Below are 19,766 nucleotides of genomic sequence, written 5' to 3'. Positions count from 1 at the left end.
TCTGCTGTGGCAGAGCCCTGTTATCTGATGTCGAGGCCAGGCAGCTGGTGGACTGGGCAAACATACCTGGCAGGGCTCTGTGCAACCATGGCAATAGCCCTGTGCTGGAAGGCAGGATTGAAGGCTCCTGGTCCACAAGGGTGTGGCCCAGCCATCCCCCTGTCCTCCAGCTCAGCTGGCCACATGGCCACGGCTCCATGCTCTGCGGTGGGTGTCTGGCACAAGGCGTCCAGCACGCTGTAGGCGGAGAGCACCATGTCCTGGGCAGCAGGGCCTAGAGCGGGGGCTGGGCATAAAAGGGCATGAGCCTAGCTGGGGTATATCTGCAGAGGTGGGGTCTGCAGGAGCCCACAAATTGAGGTCTGGTTGATAATGCAGTCAAGTCCTCTTTGGAAGGTCTGGGGGCCTTGCTTCCTTCTGGCAAGTTCATTCTTATGGTTACCACACAGCAACTGGTCAGACTCCTTGGCACTTAAGCACCATTGGTACTAAACACTGGATCCCCAGCTCTAGACAAAGAGGTCTGGAGAGCTGTGGAGCTGCTTGATAGGCCCTGGATCTGGGAGAGGAGCCTGACCAGAGTTCCTCAGGGCCAGGTGCTGGATGGAGCCTAGCTGGACGCTGCCAAGCCTGGCTCCTGGCAATATGGGGAAGAGAAGTGAGAAGTGGAGAAGGCCTTTTGAGCAGGGCCACTGTGTAGGCTTGTGCCAGGGAACTGGGCCAAGGAGCTGAAACCTGCAGCCCAGCCTGCACTACACTCCCCAAGCCATGTGCCCTGGTGTGGGCCTGAGTATCTGTCCAGAGGAAGGGGTACCTTTTCTAATTAGCACAAAGGCTCCATATGAACTAGTGGCGGCCTTGGCTTTGACTGTCTGGTCATTCTACTCCCAAAGTTTCACAGGCAGGAGGAAACGGGGGTAGGAGGAGGTGCAGGGTATTGGGACTGGCAGGATGACCCTGACTCTAAGCAGTGGCCCCAGCTCCTCCCAGCCTCTTATATGCTGCTGCGACTTTGTGCTTAGCCCCAGCCAGGATACTTTGTCCAGTGCTCCCAAATTGTCCCTAAACACTGGTTCACACTGGGCCCCACCCACCTGTACTGCTAGAGACCCAACTTTGAGATCCAGCTTTAATTCATGTAATGGAAACAGTGCAGGGCACAATCTCAGACCTCAGGGAGGGCATGAAGATGGACAAGTGAGCAGACACTTATGGTGTACTGGGGTCAGTGCTGCAATTGGCAGGCCATAGCCGGGGACCCTTACTCAGACGGGGAGGGTAGGAACGGCTTCCAGGAGGAAGTTTCATTTATGATGAGGCTTGAAAAATGGATGGGAATTGGCCAAACCAAGCTGGGGGAAGAGTTCTCCAGGCAGAGGGAACAGCATGGTCCTGGGGACGAGCAGCCCTCAGTGGCTGGAGCACAGAGAGGAGGGGAGAAATGAGAGTGTGGCTGTCTGGCATCACTGAAGACCCTGAGAGCCCATAAAGGGGGCCTTGGCACTGACTTGATAGAGGGCTGTTTAACTATAGGCAACTTTCTCAACCTCTGTGAACCTCACTTCCCTCATGTGTAAAATGGGAAGGATAATGCCTGCCTCGAATGGGCTGTCACATGTGCCACTTATAATACTCAATTTCACCTCTGTGCACTTGGCAGAGAGAACAGTAACTGTATCAATAACCCACCTTTCTATCTAGTTAGCCTCTGCCCTAGGGCCTCTCCCCAGCTCTAGAGCAGGTATCAGGAACAACCCCTCAGGAGCCAGGAGCTGAAAGACTGAAGTCAGCTCATAGCAGATGAGTGGGTAGGGCATGCAGAAGTTCTGAGGCACTGGAGATTCTAGAGGCCTTCATTCAACAAGGCTTAGTGAGCATGCCAAGTACAGAACCTGGAAAGGCAGAGATGGCTAAGAAGCCAGTTCTGCCCTCCAGGACCCCCAGGCTGACCTCTGCACCAAGTGGGCATCTCTGCTTACTGGGCTCGTGGAACCCCACCCTGGTCATAGTCCTTTTCAAGGAAGTGACCCTTGGACTGAGGTCAGGATGAGAAGGAACCAGGCTGGCAAAGAGCAGGAGGAAGTATGGAAAGTCGTGAAAGTATGGAGGAAGCAGGAGGATGTATGGAAAGGGAGGAAGGGGTAGGTAAAGGCAGTGAAGCAGAGAAGAGCTGGTTGCCCGGGCAGGAGAGGAGCAGGCCTGCGTTGCTGGGCATGGCTGGGGTGTGGCTGTGCGATGGTGAGCAGGGGAGATGTGGGCTAGGGCCCTGGGGCCATGTCCAACTATCGCCATCAGGCAGGCTCCTGGCGCCAGCAGCCCTGGCAGGTAGGCAGGCAAGGAGTGTGGCCAGAACCCCAATCCCCAGAGTCCCAGAACCTGCTGGAGCATTGTTAGAGTCAGGGAAGCACAGGCTTGGGTAACTCTAAACAACTACGTTGGAGAAGGGACAGACTGGATTTAGGTCTGGGACTCCCTCCCCTGCTTACCTTGTTCTGTACATGATAACCATAAGGCCTTTGCAGTACAGTGGGTAGAGTCCCAGCTCTGCTGCTTACTAGCTGTGTGACCTTGGGCAAGCTATATAACCTCTCTGTGCCTCAGTTTCCTCATCTATCAAATGGGGATAATAATCATACCTATATCGTAGGTTTATTTTAGGAGTATATGAGTTAATCTCTGTAAGGCACTCAGAACTATGCCTACCACATGGTAAACACTCAGCTGTCATTAGCAGATGCTGTTCTCTCAGCCTGAAACACTCCTTTGCCTGGTAGGAGATCAGTAAATACATCCTGATTGAATGTGTCTGCTGATAGTGATCAACTGAGAATCCTGGTGTATTTGGAGGTGGGATACTTGGGGTGGGGGAGTTCCTTCTCCTGGCACAGTACCCTGCCATGGGGAGGCCTTTTTGGGAGGGCCTGGTCAGGCCTCACAGGCTCCCCCACCCCCAGGTTTGAGGCCAGAGGAAGCGGCAACTTTCTTCGCTGGGAAAGTGTTGTGGGGCTCAAGCGTTTGGGGGTTTTCAGAGTCAACCGTCAGAGGCGAGGGAGTTTCTCTGCTGGCGGTGGCAAGAGCTCTCAAGGTGCACACAGCCTGTGAGCGGACCGCTGCTGCGGTCTGCAGGGAAAATGCCGACTGTGTTTATTTTTCACCTGAGCCTGCAGGAAGTGGGAGGGGGGAAGGGGGAGGGGAGGCGGGGGCAGCCCAGCCAGGCCCAAGCTCGACTTCAGAGCAGAGGAGACCTACCTCAGGAGTCCCCCATTTCCACCTCCTTCTGCCTGGCCCTGCCCTTGGGCCCCTTCCTGGCTCCAGTCTGCTCAACAAGAGGAGGGCACACTGGGGTACCAGAGTGAGGATTTCCAGCCGTGGGCTAACAAAAACATCTCAGAAGGATGAGGACGACCTTTGGGCCAACAGACTTTGGCGTGGGGAAGAGCAGTCAGGGCAATGCAGTAGCAGAAGGGAGCACCTCTGCCTAAACTATAGCAGGCATGGCCTCCCAGCCCAAAGGTCTCAGAATCCTGGACTTGGGGCCAGCTCGGTGGCACGGTTAAGTTCATGCACTCTGCTTTGGTGGCCTGGGCTTTGCAGGTTTGGATCCCAGGCACAGACCCAGCACTGCTCATCAAGCCAGCTGTGGTGGCATCCCACATAAAATGGAAGAAGATGCCATAGATGTTAGCTCAGCGACAATCTTCTTCAAGCAGAAAAGAGGAAGATTGGCAACAGATGTTAGCTCAGGGCCAATCTTCCTCTCACACACACACAAAAATCCTGGACTCATCCTGGAGTGCTGTGGTCTGGAGAGAGGACGGGGGAGGGGGCTGCAGCAAAGGCAAAGAACAGCGGTCCTGATCAAGGAGTGTGGACTGCTGTTGCGTCTATCCCTCACTTATACATTCCACCATGCTGTGAGCACTTACTGAGTGCCCAGCTCTGTGCTTGGCACTGCCCTCAGAGGTAAGAGAGATGAGGTTGTGCCATGGAGATGCTCAGGGCCTGGTAGGGACAATCAACCCAGGCCTGTCTCCCTTCACTAGAGGCTGGGTACAGTCACCATCAGCGGGAGGAGAGGAGGGGAACTCCAGTCACTAGGCTCCCCATACAAACACCAGGCCCCAGGCGATCCCACCCTGTTGTCTGGGCAGCCTGGCCCTGGGACAGCCTTGTGCTGAGGCTCTGGAGCGGGACGTTCCACCAGCTGAGGGGGCATGGGGCACCAGGGCCTTGTGCCAGACGGTTCCCCCTGCCTACCAATACCACACATGGAGGGCGGCTGGGAAGTGAGGCTCAGAGGCAGCCTGCATGAACGTGGGAAGGACTGGCCAGGCCCTCAATGCCCTGCCCTGGAGCCCTGGCCACCTGAGGGCCTCTAGCTGCCAACAGGTTCTCTGCCCCACCCCTGCCCACCTGGCACCTCTTCTGTGGTTGGCTTCAGACTCCTGTTTAATGAGGCTTTTCCCCATTCCAAGGGAAGGCTGGCTGACAAGATGAGCCCTCTGCCCACCAGGCAACCCCCGCCCCCTGCCCCCCAACTACCCTTGTCAACGCACATACGTACCAGGCCAGAGGCTGTAGGCTGAGCTGAATTCTGAGGTTTCCCAGGCCTAGCCTGAGCTGTGGTGCAATCTGGGACTTAACCAGCCTGGCCAAGGATTGTCAGCTCTAGCTCTCCCTCAGGCGAGAGGGCTCTCCAGGGCTTCCTGGCCAAAGCTAGCCCTCCCCAGGGAGGGTGGTTTGCTGAGAAACCTGCTGTGGAACCACCTTCTCCCTCCTGCCTTGAAGCAGAGACCCACCCCACCCCACCCCTGGCAGGGTGGGACTCCAGGACTGTCTTCCTAGAGTGGCACCTTGGACCCCAGGCTCTGTTCCTAAGACTTCCCAGGGTCGGAGCTGCCCACTCCACCAGCCAGGCTTACAAACCTGAGGGCCAAAGAGCCAGAGCCAGGGCTGGATGGCAGGGCCTTCTCTGAAAGAGAAGCTTAGACTCGAAAGCCCCCTGGTTTGGAGGGACTTGTGGGTCCCTCTACCTGCTGGGCCATCACTCCAGGCATTTGTACCCTTAGGCAGTGAATGGTGGGATGCCTTCACCAAGGCCCCAGGTTCCTGAGGGAATGGGCCCTGAGGCTCGGTCTCCCTGCCTGCCATGAGGGCTGATGTTGTCTAGCTACCACTATCCTGGCAACGCATCAGGATAAAAAGGCCCCAGAGGTTTCCAGGACGCTTCCCAACTTCATAGGCCCTTGGCTTCTGCTCCAAAAAATTCTGGAATAAAGCAAGATTTTCATATCTGACCAACGAGGTAGGCAGGGCTGATATTCCATCCTCATTTTACAAGGGGCAAACTGGCCTTGTGAAAAGGTCAGTGAGCCTAGAGCTGGGCTTCCTAACCTACTTCGCATCATGGCACACTTAAAAATTATCACTGGAATAACTAGAGAAGGAGGCCAGAGGCTGAAGCACCCATGGGAAGTCCTGGGCATAGTGAGCAAGGAGGAGAGAGGAAGGTAATGGTGAGGTCAGAGAGAGAGTAGGGGCCTGATCATGTACAGTTTTGTAGGCCTGGGTAAGGCTATTGGAGGCTCTAGGCAGAAGAGTGATGTTATCCATGTGGCTGTTGGACGCAGGACTGGCTGAGGGGGCATGAGGCTGCTGCAGTCATCCAGGTGAGAAGTGACTGTGGCTTGGACTGGGTGGAGACAGGGAGGAAGGAAGGAGTGGTTGGATTCTAGATATATTTTGAAAGTAGAGCCATTATGATTTGCTGACAAATTGGATGTGGGATGTGAGAGAACAAGAAGAGTCAAGGATGACTCCAAGGTGTTTCAATGTGAATACCTAGAAGAATGGATTGCCATTAAGATGGGGAGGAGTGTTTGGGGCAGGAAGTCAAAGGTTCTGAATTGGACATGTTGAGTTTGGGTAGCATTTTAGACCTCTGAGTAGAACTAATGAGTAGGCATTTGGAGGTGGAGTTCCTAGGAGAAGTGGGGGCTAGAGATAGAATTGTGGAGTCATCAGATGAAGACCTTTAAAGCTGTGAGACTGAATGAGAGCACCCTGGGAGTGAAGGTAGATAGAGAGCTGAGGACCAATCTCAGGTCAAGTCAGGAGGAGAATGAGGAGCCAGAAACAAGGCTGAGAAAGAGTGGCCTGTGAGGCTGGAGGAAAATCAAGTGAGTGTGGCATTCTAGAAGCCAAGTGAAGAAACTATTTCAAGTCGGGGGGAGAAATCAGTTGTGTCCAGTGCTGCCGGGAGGTTAGGTAAAATGAAGACTTTGAATTGACCACTGAGTTCTGCAGCATGGAAGTCAATGGTGACTTTGACAAGAGTCATCTGGTGAAGTGATGAGGCAACACAATGGCTAGGTTGAAGAGAGAACAAGAGCTGAGAACTAGAGGCAGCGAATGGCTCTGATGAGGTTTGTAGGAAAGGAGAGGGAGACATGAGGTGGTAGCTGGGGGAGGATTTACAGATGGGAGAAATGGAAGTCTGTTGGTACCCTGGTGGGAATGAGACTGGGCTTGCAAAGTGCTTGGCACAGTACCTGGCATGTAGCACATACTCAGTACATGAAGGATTTCACATGGATCCACACACCTAGCAGCTGTCCTGGCTCATTCCTCTTTTTCTTGCCAGCCACCTGCAGGCCTGAGGATCCTACATTCCAACTTCCATTCTCACACACCCCTCAACCTGTCACAGGTGTGTCTAGAGTAAGTGCTGGGGATAAAAGAAAGCCTGAGAGTGGCATGAGCCTCCCCCAGCTTACTCAGGAAGCCTGGCTTAGAACAGCACAGGAAAGTCACAGTGTTCAAGGCCTGGGGACAGCATGGCCCCATCAGCGCCCTGCCCAGGTGATGCTACTAGTGGGCTTCCAGTCATGCTTGCCATCTCCAGGCAAACCCCCTTTGGCATAATCAGAGCCAAGCATCTGGCCCATGTGAGGTCCAGCACCAGAGGGCTAGGGAAGCACTGTGAGTAGCATTTCCTTTGCACCTGTGAAGGCTCTTCAAGGTGAATGAGGGGTTTCCTACATGTCCCTTCCTCATTACCTGACACCTGAGTAATTGAGCTCTTAGGTATTGTCTGGCTTTATCCTCACAATAACCCTATGATCATCTCCATCTCCATTTGACAAGGAAACGGATGCTCAGATATCGTAGTTAAGTTCTGGAAGGCTACACATTAGAGCCAGGATCTGAACGTGTTCAGCCGACTCTTCCTCAAGCTCACAGTGGAGCGCCCTCCCTGGGGCTGACAGGAGGAGGCTCTCCTGCCCGCCCGAGGAGGCCGGGCAGGGTCGGGGCGGCGGCGGGTGGTGGTTGTGGTGGGCTCTGGTTAGAGGTGAGGCATCAGGCTGAGGAAGGGGCTGTGGTGCCAAATCCATGCAGCTGCAAAGGAGCTACCACTACTGAGACATCAACCCCTGTCTGCCTGAGGACAAAAGGAAGGCTGATTAGCCCTGGAGTGTAAGGCTCCTCATGGAAGGCAGATGGCAGGGGACTGACAGTTGGCAGTGTGAGCACCTGCCTCAAGCTCCTCTGGAGGCAGCAATGGGGGAAGATGGTGGCCAGGGCTGTCTGGTGCTGGGAGCTGTGGGAGCCTGTGCCCACCTGGGAGCCTCACGCCTTGGCTACGATGTGGCTCATACTGGGCCTTCCTTCTGGCTTCACCCTGGATCCCCCACAGCCAGTGCCAAGGGAACTGTGCCAGGCCTCCTCACCTTGAGCTACCCTAACCTTCCCCAGACCTGGCAATGAAGGGATCACGAACCCCATCCATTACACAGGAGAGGAAACTGAAGTGCAGAGATATTAAAGAGTCTAACTAAATTCACCCAGTGGGAAATTTCACCCACAGGGTGAGAAGGAGCCCAGGCCACAGCCTCTCATTACTGTCTTACTCCAAAGATGTCCTCTGTTTCTTCTGTCACGTGTCAGAAGTCACTCATCTGTGCTCCCAACCTGTAGCATCCCCACAGATGGACTTTTCTGAGTGGAAGCTGAGCCTCAGTTGTAGGTGATGTCTCCAGTTGTCTGAGCAGGTGAACACTGAGGATATGCAGAGCTGGGCCTTGGCCCTGAGCAGCAACTCCCTGTGGCTTGGTTGCATGGGGAGCCCCCTTCCCAGCCTGACTGAGTCATCTCATGACAGATCCATGTGACTAGTGTGAAAAGTAAGAGTCCTGCGGTGTTGAGGAAACAGGAAGTGTGGGGGCTGGGTAAGTTGGCCCTGGAGAGAGCCAGGCCCCACCTGGCCCCACCTCCCCTGAGTTAGAGGGCTGGGGGGGGGCGCTTCCCTGTGTCAGCAAATCCTGTTAAGCTTGAGATGGGACAAAGGGTCAGACTTAGGACCCCCAGTCTGGGGGCTGGAGGAGAAGGAAAGAAAGCTTCAGGCTGTCCTGAGGTACACCAGGTCCTCAGACCATGCCCTGATGTCTGGGGCCAGAGGCTGTGAGCAGCCCCCCAGACAAGCCATACTGCCTCAGAGAAACTGGGGTATCTATGAGACCAGGAGGAAGGAAGAATTTCCTGGACAGGGGAGATGTACCTCAGAAAATGCACAGAAAGACTGAGAAGCTCTCTAGGAGATGAGACTGCTTGGGCAAAGTCTAGGGGGTGGTGGGCAGGAGGGCAGGGCCACTGGACACAGGGTTGATTGAGGGCTAGCCCCCTCCCATGAGGCCTGTGGTTTTGACCACCACACTTTCCTTTGACAGTTGGGCTGCGTGTACACAGCTAAATGAGGCTCTGCCTATATGTTTGCCTCCAGCCCTGTGCCTTCATCCCTCAGGTCTCCCCACTTTCACCCATCCTCCTTCTCATTTTTCAGCACAACAAGGCCAGTCAGCCCGCCCACGGTGTCCCCCAACTCTCTCCTCTCTATGAACATTTCAGCAGCCCACACCCCACACCTGCACCAGCCGACATCAGCCAGAAGCAAGGTATGGGCCTGGGATGGGGAGGGGCCTAACAAGATGCAGAGACTGGGGGCCAAGTCCCCAGCTTCTGAGACCGGGTGGCTGGCCCCTTTTTACACCTGGAGTACCTGGGGCTGTGTAAACTCAGGGCCCAAAGAAACTGCCAGGAAGATGGATTGAGGGCGCCAGAGGGCTGGGGGAGGTGGTGTCAGGTCAAAATTTGAAGGCTTCCAGTTGAAGTAGGAGCCTAAATCCTGAGTGACCACCCCCCCACCGCCATTATGGAAGCAGGCATTTGTGTAAAGTTGATAACTATAAAACTTGTAGCCTTTCCCTCCCCACAGTGAGAAAATGGAAAGTGGTGGTTGTGATGGCTGATTCACTTCAGCCTCAGGCAAAGTCATTCTGAAATCAGCCATTGTGGGCTATGGGAAACCTGCTGACTCAACCTTGGGGGGAGGGGTAGGTCCTGGTTCCCCAGAGGCCAGGTTCCCCCAGCCCAGGGGGCCTGCCTCCTGCTCAGAAAGCCAGGCCAGAGCCACCAGCAGAAAGGCTCCAATTGCAGACCAACAGTGGACCAGGGCGTGGCAAGGCTTGGCCTCCCAATCCTGAATGACTTCAACTTTGCCGATGGCCCAGCCAGTGCCCTTAGGCAAGTCACCCAACCCCTCTGCCCTTGGTTCCCTAGCCTGTAAAGGGGTGCTATTATCACATTGGGATAGTCCTGAACAAACCAGTGTGTCTGGTCCTCTAGCAAAGGGGAGTAGGTTCTTAGAAGCCCCACTGGAGGCTCTAGAAGGCAGTAACTAGCTGAAGTGGACCTCCGGGTCAGGCTGGCTTACTTACTCAGCCTCTCTCCACTGTAGGAGTTCACAGACCTCTACAGACTCCTGACCTCTCTGGCTTCTACTCCCTGACCTCAGGCAGCATGGGACAGCTCCCCCACACTGTGAGCTGGTGAGTGTGGGCCCAGTGGGAAAGGGGTATCTTGTGCTGGTTGGACCCATACCTAACCTTCCATTTTCCTCCTCCATCCTTCTGTGCTGAGCACCCTGCTGCCAGCTCTATATAGGTACCGAGGGGCTGGCCGGCAGCTCTATTCATTCCCCAGGTAGCCTGACATACTCCCTTTGGGAAGCCTCAGGAGACCTGGCTCCTGGTCCCAGCCCTGTCACACTTGAACTCTGCCTCAGTGTCTAAGAGACTTGAATGGGGGAACCCTGGGCTGCTCAGGGCTATATGAGTATGTGAGGAAGAAAAGGTAGGCCTGAGCAAGGAGGTGACAGCGTGATTTGGCCACAAGAGAGGCTGTTGCTTCTCAGCCTCCTGGTGGGCAGGGGGATACTTTCCACTTGCCCTAATGCCTGCTGCTGGCTGGTCCCTTTCTTGGCTGAGCTGCTTGAGGGGCAGGGTCCCTCCTTGCCCCTCTGGTGACCATCTGAGCCCAAGCCCCTGGCCAGCCTGCTTGGAGAGTCTATTACGGCTGGGCCAAGAAAAGCCAGCCTGGATCTCAAGTCACTGGGCCCAATGTGGGTCAAAGGGCCTGTCTTCAACTGGAGCTGGGCCTCAGCAGGCTACTTGGCTCTCTGCTCATCAACTGCAGTTTGACCTGAGCAGGTCTTTAGCCTTTGGGCTGGGGCAGTCACCAAACAGCAGGAAAGCCTGGCTTCCCAGGAAGGCAGGGCAGGCCAGAGGCCCAGCTTGGGGCCTGCGTGCCCCTTTCCACTTGCCCTTTATCCATGTTCAGATCACTCCTGCATTTCCAGATTCTCCTTGAACAAAGCTCCACTCTGAATACAAATCAGGACTACCCCCACCAGTAGCTACAGGATTCAGGTGTGCCAGGCAGGCTTCTGGGCACCAGAGAAGCACTGCTGAAGTTGGCTGATCCTCAGGTCCCTGTCCTCTCAGAACTCAGTCCACCTAGTGCGCAACCCAGGCAAGAGGCCAGTTACATGGCAATGTTAGCAGTACTTTGACTGGAAACTGTAGGAGCCCAGAAGTGTGCCTCATTCAGCTTGGGATCTCAAGGGCTTTCAGGAGAAAGCGTCATTTAGCCAAGCAAGACCTGAAGGATGATCAGGAGTTGAAGCAGGCAAAGTGGGGTAGAAGAACAATCCTGGCAGTGTCAACAGTGGATGCAAAGGCCCTAGTGTAGGTATCAACCCTGTATTGACAAGGAAATTGCAGGAGGCAAGGCTGGAGGGGACCTGGGGTCCTGCCAAGCTGGGTCCCAGGAAAATGCTGCCATTTACACCTTAAGCACCAGTACAAGCCTGTAGAAGGAAACTGGTGCAGCACAGTGCCCTCTGGTGGCAGATGCTTAAAACCCAAAGGTGGAGTGGTCTTCACACTATGGGTCAGGCCCAAGAAAGGTGGGGAAGTCCTTCCCCACATCTGGCCAGTAGCCACACTGCTAACAGCTGTCTTTCCCAACCACAGGCCCAGCCCTCCTCTCTACCCCCTGTCCCCTTCCTGCGGATATAGACAGCACTTCCCTGCCCCCACTGCAGCCCCTGGCACCCCCTACCCCAGGTGAGTCCCCTATCCTGCAGCCGGGCTCCTGCTTCCTGTTGCCCAGGCTTCAGTGCCCACGAGGCCATGCCCAGGCCATTGCTTGCCCTGTGCTAGTTGCTTGTCCATCCGTTTGTCTGTCATTCTGCAGCCCCCTGCTGCCCTGTGCCTGAGAATAAAGCCAGTGGGAGTGCAAGAGGCCTATACCCAGTCCATACTGTGCAGCAGAGCACCACAGAGCAGCCAGTGCGTGCACACATGTGCTTGTGCTCCTGCCTCTGTGCGTATGTGAGTCAGCCTGTGTGCAGATGTATGTGCACTCACCTCTCTTTTGCATCCCTGCTGAGGGAGCACCTTTTACATGTGTCTCCAACCTCTGGCCCTTAGGGGCTGCCTGCTCAGGGACACCACACCTTGCAAGCAGCAAGGGGCAGAATGGTATTTAGAGAACAGCGAGAAAGTGAAGTGGGAGGTGTGTGTGTATGTGTATCCCTTCACTTAGGTCATTCTCTCAGTGACACACCCATGCCAAGTATGGAACAAAGAATTCAGCTGACATTTCCAGCTGTACCAGAGCTCACAGCCCAGGACAGGAGGTAGTGACACAGCACCAGCAGTTGAATAAGCTATCTGGGTGATGGGGAATCTCCAGGGAGACCCCAGCCAGGTTTGATGGGTCAGGAAGAGCTTCGTGAAAAGGGTAACATTTTCTGAGCGAGGGGGACAAAGGGAACAGCAGTAGTTGGGGATGGCTGGGGGTGGGAGTGATGGGAAACAGAGGGGAAGAGATGGGGCTAGAAATGTCAGCAGGGATGGTAATGCAAGGCTGTGCAGGCCCCAGGGAGGAGGCTGGGTTTTATTCTGTGGTCAATGGAGGAATTTCAGCAGGAGTACTCAGGTGTTTTTAAAAGGTCACTCTGGCTGTTGTGTGGAGGGAGTCCTGGAGGGGTCAAGCAGAAGAGTGAGGAAGCCCCCAGGGCAGCCACAGGCTCATGAAGCTGAACTGGTTAGGGCAAGAGGTGAGGAGACAGATTCAAAAGGTATTTAGGACTTAGTAACCACCTGAATGACGTATGTGTAGATTTCACAATGTGTCTGTGTAACGTGTTGGGAGCAGGTATTTGTACGTATCTCTGTGTACTTGTGTGCAGGTTAATGGGGGTGGGGTATCTGTTCACTTGTCTTCGTGTACTGTGGAGGGGCCTCCTTGTGTCCAAACATCTGGCCTGTACCTACCTTGGCTCAGTGTTAACTCCCCTCCTGCTTCTAGGTTCACCCACCCATCCCTGATGCTAGGCTCCGGCGTACCTGGTCACCCCGCAGCCATTCCCCACCCAGCCATTGTGCCCCCCTCAGGGAAGCAGGAGCTGCAGCCCTATGACCGAACCCTGTGAGTGAAAAGGCACACAGTGGGGAGGAGGGTGGGGAATAGGTGAGCAGATCTCAGGTTCCTCTTCATTCATCAGCTGGGATTCCTCCCACCAGGCCCAAAGCCTGCTGCCTAGAAGCTCCAGGGACTGCCAGAGGCGGCCTCTGGTCAGGTTGTCCGTGGCTCTTGCCAATGACCACTGTTTTTTGATTCTCAGAAGCAAGAGGGAGTGGGTAGGGTGGGGAACAAGGATTTAGTTCGAGGCAAGGGAAGGGCAGAGAAATCTTCACACGTACTTTTCTTACTTAGCTGCAGTATTTCTGTAATGAAGTTACTTAGCTCTGCTCATCCATTTTGGGGCAGCTCAGAAAAAAGGATTCCATTTACAAAACCCTAGTATCCATGCACTTACACATACACTAGAGGAGGGTGGTAGCATTAGGTGGACACTGTGGGGGCTCCCGAGTGACCTGAACATGTGTTTCTCAGGAAGACACAGGCCGAATCCAAGGCAGAGAAGGAGGCTAAGAAGCCAACCATCAAGAAGCCACTCAATGCCTTCATGCTGTACATGAAGGAGATGAGAGCCAAGGTCATTGCAGAGTGCACACTCAAGGAGAGCGCTGCTATCAACCAGATTCTGGGCCGCAGGGTAAGGCCACAGGCAGGTGGGCTGGCAGGGGCAGCTCCTGACCATCTTGACCCTGGTGCAGCCTGTTGACTCCCTGATGCACCACACCTGCCCCCCACTTCCCCGTTGCAGTGGCACGCGCTGTCGCGGGAAGAGCAGGCCAAGTATTATGAGCTGGCCCGCAAGGAGAGGCAGCTGCACATGCAGCTTTACCCAGGCTGGTCAGCGCGGGACAACTACGTAAGTGACCAACAACATACAGTAGGGGCCAGTAGGGGAACCTTCAAGATGTCATGCCCCAGGCCACAGTTTCAGCAGGGAAGGCAGGACTACTGTTCTGAAGGCACAGTTAAGGAGCGAAGGTGGTGGAGTGGAGAGTCCAAGGCCTCCCATGGCTGGGAGAAGAGAGCCAAGCAAGGGGAGCTGCTCCTAAAAGTAGGCCAACGTCCAGTTTTCTAACCCTACTCAGGGCTGTTACCCAGTATTTGGGCCACATGAGCAGAAGGGGAGAAAGGGGCCTGGAAGTCACCATCTCCATTCAAAATGGAGACCAGCATGGCAAAGGGAGGAGAGGAGCCCCTAACTGCCCCATGGTAACCTAGCAAGAATTGCAATCAAGAAACACCAGGCCCCCAGGTAGTGGGGGACTGCGTGCTTGGAATCCCAGTGGCAGCCAAGCTAGGGATAAGCCTGCAGGTGTCCTAGCCACTCGCTTACTAGGTTTATGGCATCTGCCTCCCAGATCTGATCATCCCTCCTTTTGTTCCCCGCAGGGGAAGAAGAAGAGGCGGTCAAGGGAAAAGCACCAAGAATCCAACACAGGTGAGGCCTTCCCTCAGCAGTGATGGAGACTCCTTTCCAGGCCTCCACTTGACAAGCAGCCCTGCTCTGACCAAGAGGGAGGAGGGGCAGAGTACTCAGCCACAAACCTTGAGGGCCTGGGCCCTCTAGAAACAAGGCCTGCATCTCACAAGTCAAACCCCCATGTGAGGAACAGCTATACTAGGTCCCAGGGAAGACCAGCAGAAGCCAATTCATGTAGCAGTGGTATGTTGACCCACAGCACCCCCGCCACCTTTGCTAGCCCTGCTCATAGCTAGCCTTTGCCAGAGAAACTAGTGAGGAACTGAGCATATGATTTAATACTAAACTCAAACACCGCATCCTGGTTAGTTCTGCTGAGGTGGGCAGCAGGCTGTCCAGTTGAAGGCTGAGCCAGGCTCCATGCCTAGGCCCAGTAGTCTCACAGCCTGATGGCTAATGCCCGGCAATTTCTCTGTCACTGCCCCACCACCCCAACCGTTTTTCAGTGCAAAGTGCTCTGCATAAGAATCCAGAGAGCCCACACCCTGCCACAGGTCTCCTTCCTGTGGGTGAATTCCTGCTCCAACTCTGGTAATTCAGACTTCACATCCATGAAGCACTTTCTCAGGTGTGCTGCCACCACACACAGAAGCTAGAGGCTAGGACTAGGGCAAGGCAGAGTCCTCAGCCATTTTTTCTGAGATTGAAGAATGGCCTTTATCTTATGTGTAGAACAGGCTTAAACTACAGCATGAGAAGATATGGGTCAGGCAGATTGGGCACTGGCAATAATTTTTAAAAACTGGATAAAATGGGCAGGGGGTTGGGTAGCCCTAAGGCAGAAGACGCTGGATCCCCATGGGCCTCCCTGGGCTCCTCTCCTGCAGCTCTCATGCTGCAAGCGGCCCCATAAGCCACAGAGAAGAGCAGCCTGATAGGGTCTCCTCCCTTCCCAACCCCACCATTCTTCCCACTGCCTCTCCTGCCCAGCTGGGTGCCCACCTTTCCGGATACCTTGGCTCTGGGCCCTAGGGCTCCCACGGGGGCTGGCTGTGCCACGGAGAGGCTCACTCTGCCTGTGGGGGCTGCGGGGTATCTGTGACTGGCTAACACTGATGTTACCTCTTCTTTCTGGGCCCTGCTCTGCCCTGCTGCCTGCCTGCCTGCTCACCCTCTGCCCTGCTCTGCTCCTCTGGCATGGCTGTGAGTAGACCCTGGCTCGCCTAAGAAATGCCGTGCTCGCTTTGGCCTCAACCAGCAGACGGATTGGTGTGGTCCGTGCAGGTGGGTTTGTCCCCACCACTATCCTCTCTGCTTCAAGCTGCTTCCCTGACTTCCCTGTACAAGTTCTGCTGGGCCTGCAGCCCTCCTTTGGCCCCTCAGCACCCAGGCATACCCACAGATTGGGGAGGCCATGCCTCCTAAAAATGGGAGTGAACACTGAACACAGCTTTTGGGGAAGATCAGTTGGGTCTAGGTGGAAGGAAGGGGAAAGACAGAATGTTTTAGAAGGGAAGGGAAAGGCAGTCTCAAGAAGATAGTTCTGGTGCCTAGGGTCTTCTGGTAATGATGGTCGGGTGCTATTTAGGGCTAACAGGTCCTCAGCAGACAAATCTCACACACACCATTCAGGTGGCCTGAACCCCTGTTCCAAGGCCTAAATGTGATCATGGCCCACCAGCTCCCACTCACCTCTTCAAGTTGGGATCCCTGCCTATTTCATCCTGAACCCTTAAATCTAAGAAAAACAAGGTGATTAGAGATAACCTGAATAATGTGGATGCCAGGTGGCCATGTGACTCATTATCTTCTGCCTACTGAGACTCCAGGGCTGAAGAGGTAGGGAGAGAGGAGCAGGAATACTCCTGGGCTATCATAAGGCCCTGTGGCACTAAACCTGTGTGTTTTACCATACAACAGAGAAATACCTGTGTATGTGAAAAAAAGGTGGTATACCTACCAAGTAGCTAAAGTTGCCTAGCTTAGTTCAGGCCAGACCTGGTAGGGCTAAGGCTGAGGCTACTCCAGTTTAAGTTCACTGACTCTAACGAATACTCTTCCAGCCCCTCAGAATGCCTACCATGCTCCCAGTCCAAGGGCAAAGAGGAATTCAGGGAGTATGTATGTGTATATACACATGATGGGAGGCAACCCTGTCCTCGGAGGAGGTCCTCTTCCATCCATTCTACACTCCTCAGAGACAAATTGTGGTTCAGAGAACTCTAAGATGGTAAGAATAGGTGAGCCCCACTAACACGAAGCAGAGGCTCAAAGGCCCAGATTAGGAGATGGCTCCCCTGGAAAACAGGAGGCAGCCCACAGACCTAGCTACAAAAGGTCTCTGTGCCACCTTGTGGCTGTGCTGGGAACTGCACCTGGTCCAGGTCTGGGCCAGGCCCTGCAGAGTTGCAGTGCTGAAATTCAGGTCTGAAGGTATGGGCAAATAATGCAAGTCATGGGGAGAGGGGACAAGAAGGGCAACTAGGCCTGTGCAAGGACGGTATTTTTTGGTTGTGGTGTATGACTATGAATTCACCCTCTATTTACAGATAACTCTCTTCACTATTCCTAGGAGGAAAAAGAAATGCATTCGGTACTTACCCGGAGAAGGCCGCTGCCCCAGCCCCGTTCCTTCCGATGACAGTGCTCTAGGCTGCCCCGAGTCCCCAGCCCCCCAGGACTCGCCCTCATACCTCCTGCTGCCCGGCTTCCCCACAGAACTGCTTGCTAGTCCCGCAGAGCCAGCACCTACATCACCAGGTCTCTCAGCCACTCTCAGCCTCCCAACTCCCTGGGCCCCCACAGGCCTCCCACAGCACCCCGCAGAGTACACAGGTACAACAACAGGAATCTCAGAGACAGGCAGCCTAGCATGCACAGGACACCTGAGCTCCTCCAGGGACCCACCCTCTGAAAGGAGGCGACAGAGCCCCAAAGCGAGAGGAAACCGATCAGGGGCCCTGCTAACTTCTTCTGAGGGTCCAGGCCCTGGAGATTTCAGAGGCTGCACAACTTCTGCCTGAACCTGGGGCCATCAATTCAAACTGCTCTGAGTGGTGGGAATGAGATCTGTGTTGTGCCATCTGATTAAGGGCACCTTTTGTGCCCCTGGCAGCTGTGTCCATTCTTTTCACCATCTGTCTTGCTAGCCACATGCCCCTGCCTCTCTTGCTTTTCCGTTTTAGGGCAGAGATGGGCTGGACTGAGCCCACCTGCTTTCCCTACTCTGCTTCCCCACCACTGCCGTGCCCTCCCCACACCAGACACTTCATGGACCAAGAATGAGCTGGTTTATCAAACAACATGCGAGCATGGTCACAACCACAAAACTCAAGATGACAGTGCTTCTCTCTTAAGGGCCTGGAGAAGCCCTGTTTACAGAAAACCAGCTGCTATTCATAAGCTGGACAAGACAAAGCCTCTTGCCACATTCTCAGCTTGCAAGAAGAGGCGGGAATGGAGTAGATTAAGTTTAGGCCTATCACCCTAGGCAACATGAATAACCTGACACTACCTGATCAGGCAAGTGTGGGTGGTGGTGGGGTATCTGGCTTTAGTTCAAATTACTTGGAAATGTTTCCTGAGAAATTCAACCACCTAAGAAGCCTTGATACCAAAGTCCCAGGCCAGTCACTAGTGGCTGCGGTCAACAGTTCAAAGTCATGGCCCAAAATCCAGTGTATATCCTTGCCCATTCTGAGAGCCTTTTTCACAGCTCCACTTCCAGCTTACTCACGTCAGTCTAGCCAGCTCTTGGGCAGTTGTAAGAGAGGGCAAACCAAACCTCATGACAGCCAGTGCCTATCTTCCAGCATGAAACCAGGCCAACTCAGTTTCCCTATGGGGCTGCAGGAAGGAGGACCATTACAACCAAAGCAAGGAGCCCAGAAAACCTCTAGTGGTGAAGAGTGAGTTTCCACCACAGCCTACTTTAACCCATTTCTGAGCCAAGCTTCAATCCTGAGCCTTAAAAAACAAATCTTTTTTTAATTTAACTTTGTTTTTTGCCTCCTCCTCACTGTACATAGCCTGAATCCAAAGAAAAAGGGCCGTCCCTGTACCCACACACACCCCTCAACAAAAGCCTTTAAGTTGCTACTTCAGCCACTGGTTTCTCAGAATCCAAAGATCACATATTCTAGTATAGTGTTGCAGGAAGTCAAGAGAGAAAAAAGGACCATTGTAGTGTTCAAAATATTTTTGTATTGTTAATGCATCATCATAGAAACTTTTTTAACATGAGAATAAAGATACTTTTTACTGGGTTTCTTTTTCAAAAGCTTCACCCTGAGGAATAAGCTGTTTTAGTAACAGCATGACACCCTTTCCTTTTCTTCTCCAAAGCCATGAAACTTGGGGTTTATTCTCTATTATGGTACACATGTTCTCAAGATTTTCAACCTATAGAAGCCAGAGATTATTATTGTCATCTCCCCTTAAGGGGCTTGAGCCCTGCCCCAACCCTGAGAGCTGGGCTCATGCTGGGTATAAACTCCCATTCCAAGCCTTGCCCTTAACCCCTCAATCCTGACCTCACAACTGGTGCAGGTGCTGGCCAGTCTGCCCCCTAGTACTCATATGAGAATGGGTTGGAAACTGCCACCCACAGACCCTAGAACAATCCAACCAGGAACAGGTGCACATGACCACCAGGCTCCATTTTCCTCTGAGGGCAGAGAGAGAAAACACCCACAAGTACATATCCTGTTTTGAGGAAAACAAGAGCAAACAAGGGTCTTTTATAACCTGGTATCATCATAAAACCCACAAGAAGGTATTTGAATACCACCCTTCCCTCCCAAAGACTGTCTGTCTTTTAAGGTGCTTAAAGTGTCTTCATATTTTTATACAAAATCTCTGAAGTTTGATAAATCTGCAACCTCCTTTTTACATAGCAGTTTCCATCATGTTAAAATATACTGTTAACTTCCTGAAAGCCATCATGAATGTAAAAGGTGTCATAAAGCCACCTCAATAGGTGAATCAACCATTAGATACAAATGTCGGGCGAGAAGTGTATCTCAACAGCCAGCCACTGGGCCACCATCATGCATTGTAATTTTCACTTCACTGAGTTATATTTTTTGGATTTTATGTTTAAAAATATTTATAAATAAAGTCATCTTCCAGAGTAGTGTCTATTTAAAGTAGGCCACTGGAAGCTGTAATCCTAGACTTGCTTTTTTCTGGAAGGGTGCTAGAGGAGAACAGCTATTCTCTGGACATCTGTCCCATTTTAAAGAAAGAATCCTTCTCTGGCTGCTGGCCTAGTTGTTTCAAAAAACTACATTCTAACCAAGGCTTATGCAAGACTGGGTTGCTGCATCTGATTTGGTGTCTTATTTAGAGTACACTGGGTACATGAACAATGTACTCTTTGTGTATGTGAGGGCAGAGGGGGGGCTTTGGCAACTTTGTTAAAATCAAACCAGCCTTTTGGAAAAAAAATGACTTCAAAGAAGAAACTCAAATCCTCCCAGATTATACCAGCACATTCCTGTGAGGCCACAGGGTGACTTAG

At 53.4% G+C, this 19,766-nt stretch overlaps 1 protein-coding gene across 13 annotated transcripts in view; it reads left to right on the top strand.

The window, feature by feature from the left end:
• The window catches only part of TCF7 (transcription factor 7), a 34,126-nt gene extending 14,713 nt beyond the window's left edge, over positions 1–19,413 (top strand). For 2 of the 13 annotated variants that reach the window (XM_070234328.1, XM_070234321.1), the window contains exons 4-11: positions 8,840–8,951; positions 9,794–9,884; positions 11,370–11,462; positions 12,712–12,831; positions 13,300–13,462; positions 13,574–13,681; positions 14,215–14,263; positions 15,457–15,716. In XM_070234328.1, the coding sequence (XP_070090429.1) occupies positions 8,840–8,951; positions 9,794–9,884; positions 11,370–11,462; positions 12,712–12,831; positions 13,300–13,462; positions 13,574–13,681; positions 14,215–14,263; positions 15,457–15,578 (858 nt within the window). In that variant the 3' untranslated portion in view covers positions 15,579–15,716. Of the gene's footprint in view, positions 1–8,839; positions 8,952–9,793; positions 9,885–11,369; positions 11,463–12,711; positions 12,832–13,299; positions 13,463–13,573; positions 13,682–14,214; positions 14,264–15,456; positions 15,717–16,794 lie in introns of those variants that run through there. The other 11 variants (XM_023617691.2, XM_023617692.2, XM_023617690.2 and 8 more) reach the window with 11 other exon arrangements.
• The last annotated feature ends 353 nt before the right edge of the window (positions 19,414–19,766 follow it).

The sequence above is a fragment of the Equus caballus genome, chromosome 14 (genome assembly GCF_041296265.1).
Source record: "Equus caballus isolate H_3958 breed thoroughbred chromosome 14, TB-T2T, whole genome shotgun sequence".
Taxonomy (NCBI): Eukaryota; Metazoa; Chordata; class Mammalia; order Perissodactyla; family Equidae; genus Equus; species Equus caballus.
The sequence above is the reverse complement of the archived record's forward strand: the minus strand, read 5'-3'. Positions and strand labels throughout refer to the sequence as shown.